This window comes from Nannospalax galili, unplaced genomic scaffold (genome assembly GCF_000622305.1).
Source record: "Nannospalax galili isolate Female #2095 unplaced genomic scaffold, S.galili_v1.0 scaffold381, whole genome shotgun sequence".
Taxonomy (NCBI): Eukaryota; Metazoa; Chordata; class Mammalia; order Rodentia; family Spalacidae; genus Nannospalax; species Nannospalax galili.
Genome location: NW_008347312.1, coordinates 1917142 through 1931738, shown reverse-complemented (window position 1 = coordinate 1931738; position 14597 = coordinate 1917142). Strand labels below are relative to the sequence as shown.

Sequence of the window (14597 nt, the reverse complement as noted above, 5' to 3'; positions counted from 1 at the left end):
ATGAGGTGCTGAGTAGAAAGTGTATTCTTTGGTGTTTGGGTGGAATAATCGTAAGATGTCTGTTAGGTCCATTTGATGTATAGTATCATTTAATTCAGATGCCTCTCTGTTTATTCTTTGTCCAGTTCTGTATTCTTTGGAATATTTGAAAAGATGTTTGTTAGGTCCACTTGATGTATGGTATCATTTAATTCAGATGTCTCTCTGTTTATTCTTTGTCCAATGGAGACAGTTGGGTATTGAAGTCTTTATTGTTACCGAGTTTGGGTTAATCTGTGTCTTAAAGTCCTGTAGTCTTGTTTTTATGAATTTGGGTGCATCAGGGTTTGGTGCACATATGTTAAGGATTATAATATCTTCTTGGTTAATTGTTCTTTTGATCATAATGAAGTGACCCTCCTTATCACTTCTGATTAGTTTCACTTTGAAGTCTCTTTTGTCAGATATTAGAATTGCAACCCCTGCTTGTTTCTTAGTGCCATTTACTGGGAATATTCTTTTCCATCATTTTATATTAAGGAAGTGCCTGTCCTTGAAAGTGAGAAGAGTTTCTTACAGACAGCAAAGAGATGGATTTTGTTTCTTAATCCATTCACTTAGCCTGTGTCTTTTGACTGGGGAGTTCAGTCCATTGATATTAAGGTTATTATAGAAAGATGTGTATTGGTTGCTATCATTTTGATTGCTGTTTGTGTTCTCTGTGTAATTTTGTGTCTCCTTGATTATACCTTTATTTATTTTCTTTCATTGCCCCTGGGATATAGTTGTTTCTCTCTCCACTCTCTGTATTGCTTCAAGTATTCTTTGAAGGGCTGGTTTTGTGGACATGTATTCTTTCAGTCTATTCATGTCATGGAAGATTTCTCTTTCCCCCTCAACTATAATAGACATTTTTGAGGGTTATAGATAGTATTCTGGGCTGGCATCTATTGTCATGTAGAACTGGAAATACCTTGGTCCAGGCTCTTCTGGCTTTCATAATTTGCATTGATAAGTCAGCTGTAATTCTGATGGGCTTTTAATACAATTCTGACTGATTTTGTATATATAGCCAAAACTTCAGTGACTTCCTATGCTCCATTAACTAACATTCAGCTATAAGCTCTTGGAAATACTGCTTCTATTTTCCTCACTGTTTCTCACCTTGATGTTCATTGTGTTATCCAATGTGATATTCTTTTCTCACTCATGACTTCTAGTTTAATTTGATCTCATGCAATTGTACATTAATGAAATTATAGATAGATGATGATGATGATAGATAGATAGATGATAGATAGATGATAGATAGATAGATATGATAGAAGATAGATAGGTATATAGATAAACAGACAGATGATAGTTTTTATTTCCTTTGTGATTATTAGTTTAACACATTGTTTAAATATATGTTGCTTAATTCCCACATAGTCATGAACTTACCAGCTTTCTTTCTGTTACTGATTTCTAACATCATCCTATTATGGCCAGAGAAGATACTTAGTCTGTCTTTCACAATGTATCAGGACTTGATTTGGGGCATTATGGTGTTCTATTCTGGAGAATAGCTGGTGGGCACAGAAGCAGGTGCATTCTGCTATGTTGGTGGGAGTGTTCTCTACTTCCGTTTCTTATCAAGCTAATTGTCTTCAGGTCCCTTATGTCTTTTCTTGACATTTGTTTCTTACTATCCATTATTGTGCAGGAAATATTAAGTCCTCAGTTAATGTATAGCTTTCTATTTCTCTCTCCAGTTTTTGCTGTAGGTAACTGAGGATCTGTTGTTAGGTGTATGGACCATTATCACTGTTATATATCCTTGCTGTGTTGAGCCTTTTATTCATGTGTAGTGTTCTTTTTGGTTGCTTGGAATTGTTTTTAACTTAAACTTTATTCTTTCTGGTATTAATACAGTCACATTGGCTCTCTTTGGGTTAGAATTGTCACAAAACAGCTTTTCCCATCCCTTTATTTTTAACCTATGTGTGTCTTTGAATATAAATTAAGTCTCTTATAAACAACATAATTGGCTCTCTCTCTCTCTTGCTCTCTCTCTCTCTCTCTCACCAATTCTGCCAGTATTTGCCTTTGGGTTGGATATTTTGACCATTTACATTTTAAGTTCTTACTTACGGGAGTGAATTACTTGTGTCATTTCATTTTACTCTTTTTATAAACCTTCCAATTTTTTTGAATTCCTGTTTCTTCCATTACTATTTTTTCTGTTTGCTCAGTTTTCTTTCTTTTTTGTAATGAAACATTTCTATTTCCTTTCTCATTTCCTTTTGTCTATATTCAATAAGTATTTTCTTTTTGTATATGTGGTCATTACATTTATATCATAAACTTATAACAATTTAAATATTTAAACTTCAGTACATAAAACTCTGCTGAAGATACTATCCAGCTTCTCTTATTTTAACAGGAAAGATTGCAATATTTCTTGTTGGACATGTCTGGTGATTGTGAACTCTCAAATTTTACTTACTTGGCATATCTTAGTTTCTGAGTCAATTTCTATTGATTTTTGACCCCTACTCCCAGGTAAATGTTAAAATATCTAACTACTTAGAATATCTAATATCTTTTGACTGCTATACTGGGTTGTTGAGTATGTAGACTTTTGGTGGGGAGGCATCATTTGAGAGTTTGGGGCTCCTTCCTGACATCCTATTGAAATTTGTGTGTGTGTGTGTGTGTGTGTGTGTGTGTGTGTGTGTGTGTGCTTGGGGTTTACTTTTAACCTTTGCTAAGGTGGGCCTGGTGTATCATTCACCCAGCGTATTTCCATTCCATCACTGAAGCGTGCACTTTCTAGAGTCCTCACTAAATCCCCTGACTGATCATCAGTCATTCTTCACTCTGACCTAGCTCTGTAAGTTCCATTCTTCTGTGAGAAGATAGAAAAAAAGATCAATTTAATCTCCTAGATATCCTCCTAGTGTTTATATAGCCTGTAAGTCAGCAAAGACTAAAGCAGATGCCTGTAGGGTTTCTATGGCTATTTAAAAAGAAATTTTAAAACATAGAGAGAGAGAGCGATGTTATGTGTGTGCATATGTATGTGAGTGTGCATACCCACATGGGTTCACACAAAGGCCAGAGCAGAATCTTGTGTCCTCTTTCCCTGAAGCAGGGTCTCTCATTGAACCAGAAGTTCATCATTTTGGCTAGGCTGATTGGCCACTGATCTCCGGGGACCTGCCTGTCTTTTTGCCTTTTGGATCACTGTTGACAATCTTGGGGGGGGGGCTGCTGATTCTTTCCTTCTGCCAACTCTGCTGATAAGACCATTAAATGACTTTTTGTTTGTGATGTGATTTTCTGCTGTTTCCTGTTGGCTCTCTTTTACAATTCTTATCATCCTGCATTTTTTTCTATTTCTAGTAGATTACTAATATATCTATCAGGGTTATTTTACAGTTTTTATCTTGTAATTTCTACATCTAGGTCAATATCTGTTTACTTCTAATTTTTCTAAAATATATGGTATGATGTTTATTATAGGTTGGCTTATTTCTTTACATATTTTATAATTTTATGAACAAAATGACAGTAGAGATTAAAGTATATATTTATCTTAGCAAAGCATATGCCCTTTTCTCTGTCAGGCTACTTTTATGGTAGATAGACTTAATAGAGTCTATATTTAGGCAATCCTGTAATGTGTTACAGCTTTGCTTAGATTCTCATCTTCACTATCTTCAAATGTTGTAGGAGTGGGATAAGAATTTTACTATTAAGAGAGTGTAAGGCCTGTGCATGGAAAGACCACGGTGTTCCCATTAGGCTACAGTTTGGTTGCAAGTCTCTCTATCTCCCCCTCTCCCTCTCCCCATCCTCTCTCCCCCAAAGGGGCCATTGTCATGTGGAGGACTAATGTACCTCAGAGACATTTCCCTCCGCTCTGTTGTCCTCACCTCAGGTACCAGAATGACACTGCTAAGTTTTACATGAATCCTGGAATGCCTTGGAGGATTTTCCTCTATACCCTATAACATGCCTAGCTTTGGAAGACTAGTAAAGAAGGATGATGAAGAAGAGAAGATAAAGAAGATGAAGATGAAGAATAAGACATGGTATAGACATAGAGTATTTTACGAATATTTCTAAGATCTCAGAAAGAATTTTATTTGGTTTATGCAGTTACTGGCATATAGCAGATGCCTAGGAAATTCTATTTTTTTATCTTTTTTTCTTAGATTTCAGCATCAATAGTAAGAGCATGGTACTGAAAGGTCGGATAGCTTTTCATGATATCTCTATCTAGTTATTCAACCTACATAATTATTAATTCCTAAAAGCTACAGTTATGTTATTAATTATAATTGTGTTATACAATGCTTCTCAAAGCTGTAGCATGCTTTATCTTCCACTAGCTTACCCAAACCATAGAAAGCCAGGCACAATCTCATAAGAGTACGGGAGGTACAAGACTCTTTTTATTTGTTCTAAATTAATTTTCTCAGGTGTGGGATACCACATAATCATGGTGAAGGAACCTGTTTGTAACGTTGATGAAATTTCAAAATTGATCCATTATTATGCAGCAACAGCCACTTTGGAGACTAATGTTGGAACTGAGTTATCATTTATTCTACCCAAAGAATATGCTGACAGGTAAAATGCTAGATGGTTAGTTTCTAAATAGCCAGAAAACATTACTGGTTTTCCTGGTTTCTTCTGACTTAGCAAATAAGGTTTATTTAAGAAAACTAAACCAAAGCTCCTGTCATAGCAGTCACACAGTCACTTCTCTGGAGAGAGAGAGAGAGAGAGAGAGAGAGAGAGAGAGAGAGAGAGAGATCAACTATAGCTTCCTAGGACTAATTGGTAGTTTACTTTACTGGTAAATAGAGTGAAGAAAAATATTAAGGTAATGAGAGGGTCTGGCATATATATAATCCCGGCACCACACACATACACACCACCACCACCACCACCACCACTAACATTAACAACAACTACAGCTCTAAAAGCCAGGCATGGTGACACATGCTAATAATGGTAGCATGAGGAAGAGGACCATGAGCTTGAAGCCAGCATGGACCACAGCCCTGTCTCAGAAGAAAAAAAAATGGTAATGAGAAAAGGCCAGGACAGCTTAAATGGTGGTTCTTGGACTAAGAATGAGAAAAAAATCCACCAGGACTAGGCAGTTGACATGTGCCAGTTAGCTATGCCATTCATCAAAGGTTATCACAAAAGAATAATAACTCTAAGTGAGGTAATAATCTTTAAAATGAGATGTGGAAACCAAGAATACTCATCAGTGACTTTTCAGGATCTGTTAGCTTTATCTTCTTGTATTCAAGTGAATACGTACATTGGTATGTTTTGCATTTGAAGCCAGCAATAATATTCATGAAGAATGTGAAAGCTTTAACATCTTCTTTGCCAGGATAAAGAGGAATGCTTCATAAGGGAGAAAGAGAAGGAGAAGGACACATCATTTGAATTTCATTTATTCAGTAAATCCAACAGTTCTTGGAAAGCAGCACAGAGCAGTGTGATCCCCTGGTGGAGAAGGATAAAACCTTTGCCTTTTTTTTTCTTTACAGAACATATACCATTTAATTTTGTTTCACATTCCCAAAATGCATGACACAACAATTTATACTGCATTATGAGTTATAGGTTAGGGATGATTTACAGCATAGAAGAGGACTCACACAGGTTATATCCAAATACCAAGTCATTTTACCTATGGGACTTGAACGTCTGCAGATTATATATTCTTAGGAAATCCTAAAATCAACCCCCATGAGTACAAGAGGACAAGTGTACAGGGTTTAATAGTCTCTCCAATCACATGCATTGATGCGCCACTATGTCTGGCCTATTTTTGAGATCTTAAAAAAAAATTCTTGCCTAGACCAATGTTATGGATAATTTCCTATATATTTTCTTTTAGTACTTTCATAGTTTTTAATCTTACATTTAACTTTTCAATCCTTTTAAAACTGATTTTGTAAATGGTAAGAGATATGGAACTAGTGCTGTCCTCTGCATGTGAGCCAAGAATGAGGCAGTCAGACAACTGTCATTATCTACGGCACTTCTGTTTTTTTCTGTATGTCTTACTATTCTGATATAACCGAGGAATGGAATTATGATAAGCGTTGAAGTCTTGATGAGGGCAATCACTTTAGAAGAAAAAGAAGCATGGGTGAGAATCATTTGGTTAATTCTGGCCTTTCCTGTTCTCTGACTTGTAGGTTTGCAGCTCTCTTCACTGCTCTGGAAGAGAGTCAAACACTCGGCATTTCTAGCTTTGGAGTCTCTATCATGACCATGGAGTAAGTCTTCCTTCGGTTAGTAAGAATGCGTAAAGAAAGGGAAATTCTTGCAGGGAAAGGACCGTGTGTGTGTGTGTGTGTGTGTGTGTGTGTGTGTGTGTGTGTGTGTTTCTATTTTATGTGTATGAGTATATTGCCTGCTTATATGTAAGTGCACCTGTGTTGTGCAATGCCCACAGAGGTCAGAGGAGGGCATCAGATGCCCTGGAACTGGAGTTATAGACAGCTGTTAGCCGCCATGTGGGTGCTGGGAATCGAACCTGGGTCCTCTGCAAGAGCAGCCAATGCTCTTAACTACTAGGCCATCTCTCCAGTCTCTGGGAAAGGACCCTTTGTAAGCCAACCGAGCTTTTAGATTTCACACACTAGAAATTTAAGGGTGACAAGGGGTTGGTGCTTGGGAACCATACTACTCTTACCATGTTGTCTCTAAGCAATGCACAAGCAGAGGGGCCTTCAGAGTCAGGGGTTACCAACTCCCATTCTCCAAACAAGTTATATTGGGATAAGGTTGGAATGATAAACTTTGTTTGTTTGTAATATAGGGTCAGTCACCTGGAAGATTCAAAACCAGATAGCCAGGCTGTGCAGTCTCCCTCTATGGAAATCAAAGTAAACCAGATATAGGAATTTCCCAAGTAACATGAGAACAGGTTTTCCTACCCAGAGTGAAAACCCGCTGATTGTGTTTAATACTGGGATAAGAAGCTTTGCTAGGAAACAGGGTATTTATTCAGAGGTATGTTTTGTTTTAATACTTGAACCAAAAGAATGTAAAGTTCTCAGCCACCACAGAACCAACCTGGTGTGGAGTAGACTGTGCTACAGACTAGTTAATATTCAAATGCAGAAGGATTGGTTCTAGAAAACATATCAGACATTTACTTTCAGTGCCATCATTCCTCAGTTTTTTCATTTTCTTATTTTAGATTTTTTTTTCAAGTTGAAAACCTGGAAATTTATTGACTCCTTGAAAGGTACAAGTGAGCTAGATTTTTCAAATAATCAACCTTGCACAGCATTTTAAGCATTTGGAGTTTTGTAAAGGGAATAGTTACTGCATATGAGATTATTTCCAAATACGTATGATCCTGGTCTTAGAAAGCCTGTTTGAGTTGCCAAGCACTTCCTTGCTCTTTAATCATCTATTGCATCTATAAAGCATCCTGGTTGTTGTGGCTATGAGGAGTCTGAGGAAAAGCTATCCTGTTGCCATTTTCAATATTACATCACAACATTAAAATTTAAGCACTTTACTGGCTGTTATACCAGAAGTCAGCAAAGTCAATGTAACAAGATAATAAATGTGGAAGGTTCTGCAGGTCACATGGACTCTGCTGGTTACTCAGCTGTCCTGACAGCACAGAGCCACTGTCAGGGTATTGGAAAGAATGCATGTAACCTCTTGCCTGTGGAGCATTTTTGTTTTTACAGAAGTAGGCCACGGTTTGTTGTCATCTGCCTTTTACTAACAAAAGACTGACCATATTATTGAGTACCATCTGAATAGGTTTGGGGTCTACCCCAAGTATTTGTATTTACTTATATAAGTCTTTATATAATTTGTCTTTATGCCATAAAACTTTTATACCACACAACTTCAGAACCTTGAGTTCAATGAATTCCAATGTGAATAATGTATTGAGGTCTAGATGTGTGATAACCCTGTGTTTCTCTCTTCTCTGTCTAGTGTTCCCTGTACTGTCAGCAGCTCTGGGCCATGTTCATAAAGAGGCTGATGTACAATTGGCGTAACTGGAAGCTGCTTCTGGTGCAGATACTGGGACTTGTCATTTCTACGTTCCTTCTCTTCAAGTCCAGTGACCTTAAAGATGAAGGAGAGAAAACCAGGCAAATGAACTTGGGGGAATATGGTCAAACCATTGTGCCTTTTTCTATTTCTGGGAATTCTAGTTTGACAACAAGTCCCTTAACACACCTTGAGAGTATGCTAAAAGTTGGCAACCTCAAACTTAAGGAGGTGCAAGGTAAGACTTATTAAGAAAGATAAAGGCTGCTCTTGGATGATTTGCCTGGATCACTTTAAAGAAAGATCTTATCTGTAATTTATTTTATTTATTATTTTTATTTTATGTGTATGAGTGTACTGCCTGCATGTATGAAAATGCATTTGTGTCATACAATGCCCACAGAGGTCAGAAGAGGGCGTCGGATTCCCCTAGAACCGGAGTTATGGATGGTTGTTAGCTGCCACGTGGGTGCTGGGAATCGAACCCAGGTCCTCTGTAAGAGCAGTCAGTGCTCCCAACCACTGAGCTGTCTCTCTAGCCCCTTAGCTATAATATTTAGAAACTTGCCTCATTCTTTTCCTAATGCTTATTATCATAGAGACAATTAAACCCTAGAAATGCCCTCATCAAGGCTACTGCTCTCAAAAGTTAATAGGGTTTGGTTGCACTTTGACTGTGGACTGTCTACAAGCATTTGTTGTTCTCTTCTAGTTGAAGAAAAAAAAACTGAATGCCAGAGTACAAGTCACTGTGAAATTATGCATAGTTTTGAATTTTAGCCACAATGTGTTGCATAAAATCTGGCAGAGAATGAAGCCCCCGCCCCGTCCTGAAAATTATTCTTTAGTCTTCTATGCTGATCATATTTAAAACAAGATCCCTGAAGACTTCATGAGCTAGCTCCTGACAACACATTTTTAATAGTTTACATTTTCTTTGCTGTTTGATTTGATGTCGTTTAATCTAAGTAATCACTCTATTCCATAGGTAATTTTTACTATGGCGGGGTCTTGCCCCAATCTGCAATTGAAGATTTGAATTTACCTGTTTTGCCTTGCATCTACAAACCACTTAGTACATCACACTTTATGTCTCTGAACATAAAGTCTGTTCGCTTTCAAGTGTGATCATTTCTTCCCCGACATTGTGAACACTGTTCCTTTGGTTAACAAACAGCCTACAGGATTAGCATACCTGTTTTGTTTTGGTTTTCTCTCTCCTTCATGTTCTGTTATAAGGGATAAAAATATGTTTGGGAATGTCAACTGTTCCTTAAAAACATAATCTTGATTGAACAACTTACAAATAATAAATTGGCTGATTGCAATTAATTGTCTCTATTCTTTTTCTTTATGACAATAATAGATGAATTGGGCCTAGTGGTATAGTCCTCTGATCCCAGCTGCCTGGGAAGCTGAGGTCGAAGGATCACAAATTCAAGACCAGCCTGAGCTAGAGACTGAGGCCCAAACAGGGCTAAGGATATAGCTCAATGGTATAGAATTTGCATGGTATACAGTAGGCACTAGTCCAACCCTCAGTAACACACACAGAGACAGAGATAGAGGAAAATAGATGAGCACTTGTTAACCAAGATCACATCGTAAAGAGACAAGACAAAAGAAAAATCTTGACTCATGAAATGATGGGTTTTGACTCATAGCGTACTGCAATATTTACTTTTTAAGTGCAGTAATGGTGTTTTTCAACTCTGCCATCAAAATATTTGATTATTTCTATGTGGTTTAGTTTTCCGGTAAATTGCCTATTTCAGTATCCTGTTGAGCTGTGAATTTGTTTCTATAGTCTGTACTTTCTGTTAGTTCTGTTCTTTAAAAAGTATACTTGGTAATGTTTTAACTCAATGCCAGGTATCGAGGTGGAAAATAATGAAGATTTTACATGAGATTATATGCTCTGAAGATGATTTGATTTAATTTCCATCAGGCAGTAAGATTAAAGGAAGACCTAAATCCAATCAAGAGAGTCTAGAAAGATGACTCGGTGGTTAAGTGCACATAGTGTTCCTACAAAGAAACAAGTTCAGTTCCCAGCTCCTACATGAGGTGGCTCAAAACCACCTCTAACTCCAGCTCCAAAGATGTCACACCATCTTGTGGAACACACACACACACACACACACACACACACACACGTAATTAAAAACAAAACTTTAAATCCAGTCAAGAGTTTAAATTATTTTGAGACTGGATAACATTTTCATAAAGGACATTCCGTCTCTGCCTCATTTTTGCTATGGTATAATGTTCTTAAGCCCCACTGAGAAACTGAAAGTTTATGAAGCCTCTCCACCACTTATGAATCTTTAAAGCTCTCAAAGGGCTGATAAGCACAGGGTGCTGGCCTCACCTCAATGTATTTTCATTCTTCCCATGCTTGACCCCAAGATGTTTGTTGCTTTCTACATCTGTAATACCCAGGGCTCAGGGACCATTGCAGAAGAGGGGGCAGAAAGATTGTAAGAGTCAGGGAGGAGGTACATGACCATAGGGAAAGTCCTACAAGCTCCTGGAACCCTGTTCATTTGAACGTTCAGCAATGGTGTCAGCATGCCCAAGACCAATGCAAACTCAAGCAGACAAAAACCCAGCATAGAACTGGGGAAATGGACAGCAGACCCCATTCTTAGCTGACAAAATATTGGTAAATGATTACTGTTAGGTGAGGAAGAACTGATCTTCCTAAAGTGAGGAACTCCAGATAGGCTGACTAGACCTCAGTAGATGAACTTACACTAAGGAATGTCTGGGAACACTAACTTGACACAATAGGCCTTAACACAAATGGTAGAATGCATGAATTCCAGTGGGGGGGGGGCTATGGAAGGTGCCAGTGGGGAAGGGTATAAAGATGATTAAGACAAACTGAGATGTTCTGCATGAAATATACAAAAATTCAATTTAAAAAATCCTCAAAAACAGTGATTTAAATTTTTTTTCACCCAGTTTTTCTGGGTTTTCAGTGGAGTGGTTTTTTTAGTTACATTATTATTATGATGATGATGATGATGATGATGATGATGCATAAAGGCAAGTGGTCAGTTTTTAATACACATGACTTGCTCTCTAAAACTTCCCAAACTGCAAGAATTTTTAGTGCAATAATTCCTACTGAATCTTGAAGGTAAAAACCTTTTGGGTTGACTCTGTTAAAACTTCTATAGCATAATTACTTTCTCCATGGGCAGGACATGAGTATAACTCTTCCTTGTACTAAGGTCTAATAAATATTCTTTATGAAACCAAAATACATATTAGAATATTATTATTGTTGGAATCATTTTTTAACTTCAAATGCATTAATCTTTCATAGTTATGACAGATTCTTATAATCTTTAATTTTAATATAGATATATAATTATTTATGCTGCATTTTATACACCATATTGACTGCAATTTTTCAAACTGCCATATAATTTTAAATGGTGACTAGAATATAAATGTTGGCAATTGTATCCTTAAAATGACATTTTGAAGTAGGGGAAACAGAAGAGCCTTATTACACATTTTACAGAGCCATTATTACTGTTATCTATACAATTCTTTTTTTAACTTTAAAAAAATTATTGAGAATTTCATACATGCATGTAATGTATTTTGATCACATCCACTCCCTCCCCTCCAGCTCCTCCCATATCTTTCCATCATTTTTTTCTGACAACTTCATATACTCTTTCTTCTTAAATTAAATTAAATTTAATTTTATGGGGCTTTTTGCTACTCTAACATTCCCCCCTCTGAAGAGATAACCCTAAAATCTTTTAGGGGTTAGATAAGAACTCCCAAATACTTTTGACATTTTTGGCCTTTGGAACAGAGTTTGTTGCTAAGAGGCCCAAGGACATTTTGACTTTTAGCCAAGAAACTGGCTACTTTTCTTTAGAGATTTTTTTTACCCTAACTGCCTAGCCAATTCCTATCTCTTATTCGTATCAGACCATCCTCTGAAAAGGTTACCCAAATTGCCTATAGGGAATTGGGATGCAGACTGCTCTGGCTTCTTCCATGCTGAACAGGGATGCAGAGTGAGGCAACTGGAATAGCCCTTCAGTGGGTCTATCTAAAAGACTCCCAAATTGCATAACTCTTATCTCTAGGGGGAAAAGAAAATCCTTGACTCATGAATAGGGGATATGAAGGAGAAGTAAAGGCAAGAGTAGTTAGCAATACAAGTTCTAGACAGGGAACTAGAAAAAAATAACGGGGCAAATTTCAAATGTTCAAATCAGAGTCCATTGTTTAGTGGAGATTTTTATGAGCTCTAAAATATAAGCAGAAGTTTTTTTTCTAAGAATTTTTTTATAAGTCTGTTTAAGACAGATAGGGAAGTTTAAAGGGTGCACTAGGTTGCCTGTGTTTTCTCTGTGAAGTTACAGTTTAGATTATAGGCTATGGAGTGAGAAAACCTGGAATTCACTGATGGAACAAAGTGCTGAAAGTAACAGCAAATAATTGAAATAATTATCGTGACAAAATTAAAAACAATGAGAAATGCAATTATTGGTTTTTTGATGGCATACACTGTAGGTGATCTGTGTTGGTGGATCTGCTGACTTGTCCTTATTATGTCTTCATCCTAGGTATCTGTATTAGGGTTCTCCAAAGAAACAGAACCAGTAGAATGAATATGTATAAAGATTTATCAGCTTAGCTCACAGGATAGAGTCCGAGTAGTCCAACAATGGCTGCACCACACTGGAGAGGCTGAGAATCCGTAGTCACTCAGTCCACAAGGCTGGATGTCTCAGTAGTCCCAATCCGGTGCTGAAGGTCTGACAAATTCCAAAATATCAGCTAGTCTTCAGTCTACAGCAGCAAGACGAACTCACCAGCGAGAGAGAAGGCAAGCAGCAAGAAGCCAGGCGTTCTCCTCTGCCATGGCCTTTTATACAGGCTGCCATCAGAAGGTAACACCCACATTTAGGGTGTGTCTTCCGGCTTTAGATGATCCAATCAAGAAGATCTCTTTCATTTCAGTTAATCTCAGATCAAATCAAGTTGACACCCAGGATTAGCCATCACAGTAACCTACTGAGTTACTTGATGAAAAATGAAGAATGTATTTATTTATGTATTGTTGCCCTTTCCATTGAGGTGACTGCAAATATAACAGTGCTTACTCTTCTGCTAAACAATGATGCATACCACCTACCATGTCTATCCCTGGCGGTTTTGGACAGTGCTCTTTTCATGACACTTTCTGGTACCAAGGCCTCCTTAACAGTCTCCAATAAACCTCAGGCACATCTCAAAACTAAAGAAAGTCAAGGGTATGTTTTTTCTTTCATTGGAACTGACTTTTACACTTTAAATATGTTCTCCCCACCCTATCTGATTATGTTCATATGATAAAAATAACCATTGATAAGAATCTATATTTTCTGATGTACCTTTGTTTCCTTTTTAGGATAATAGATGGAAAGCCTTAAAAATACAGTTGGGCATGGCTCTTTTGGTCAGTGGCTTCTGCCTCCTGACAGTGACTGAGAGAAGCAGCAAAGTGAAACACATGCAGTTTTTGACCGCGTCTCTTCTTGTTTACTGGCTCTCTGCTTTAGTATATGACTTTCTCATCTTCACTTCTTGCTGCTTACTGCTGCTGAGTGCTAGAAGACTTTAGTGGGGATTCTTTTCCCTCTGCACCACAAGAATCTCCCTCTTCTAATGGTTTCATAAAGCTAGCTCTGCCAATAAACAATCTGCTCAATAATTTATGAAACACATTGCAACCCTGGGCATTGGTGGCACCTGCCTGTAATCCCAGTACTTGGGAGGTGGAGGCATGAAGATCAGTTGGGATCATCCTCAGCTTCATAGCAAGTTCAAAGTCAGCCTGGGCTTCATGGGATCCTATTCAAATAAATAAATATATAATCTAAATGTCTCATGATAGACTTTAGAAGAAAATAATTCCAATATCCTTCATTATAAGAAAACAGCTTTTCTTTGTCATAACATGAGTGTATCTTACAAGCTAATTTTCCATTTATTTTCTCTTCAACTTTTCTAAGCTCCAAACCAGCTCAAAGGAGAAAGTATCTTACTTAAAATGTCTCATACTGACTGGTCTTATACACTTTTGGTCTCTGGTATTTTTGACTGTACTATTGCCACCTTTCCTAGCTTTATGTCACTATCAATTTATTTAAAATCTTTTTTTCAAATACCTGCTGTCATCATCCAGACACTGTTCTTGAACTGAGAGTGTGACTTGTTAAAATCTAAATCCTTCCTCTTAATCCTCCAATTAGAATTCTTAAACAAACAACTGGATGAAAGATAACTATTTTTTAAAAAACGGGCTAGAGAGATGGCTCAGTGGTTAAGAACACTGATTGTTCTTGCAGAAGACCCAGGTTCGATTCCCAGCACCCACATGGCAGCTAGCAACTGTCCATAACTCCAGTTCCAGGGAATCCGATAGCCCCTTCTGTCCTCCATGGGCATTGCATGACACAGGTGCACTTACCTACATGCAGGCAATATACTTATACACATAAAATAAATTAATAAAATAGATTTTTTTAAAGAAACATCATAATTTAAAT

The 14597-nt window shown here is 37.4% G+C and overlaps 1 protein-coding gene across 1 annotated transcript in view; it reads left to right on the top strand.

Moving 5' to 3' along the window:
- The window catches only part of LOC103742790 (ATP-binding cassette sub-family A member 3-like), a 191249-nt gene that overhangs the window by 127320 nt on the left and 49332 nt on the right, over positions 1–14597 (top strand). The window contains 7 exon segments of the mRNA XM_008843893.1: positions 4449–4599; positions 6198–6293; positions 6824–6896; positions 6898–6990; positions 7969–8275; positions 13082–13323; positions 13457–13652. Of these exon segments, the coding sequence (XP_008842115.1) occupies positions 4449–4599; positions 6198–6293; positions 6824–6896; positions 6898–6990; positions 7969–8275; positions 13082–13323; positions 13457–13652 (1158 nt within the window).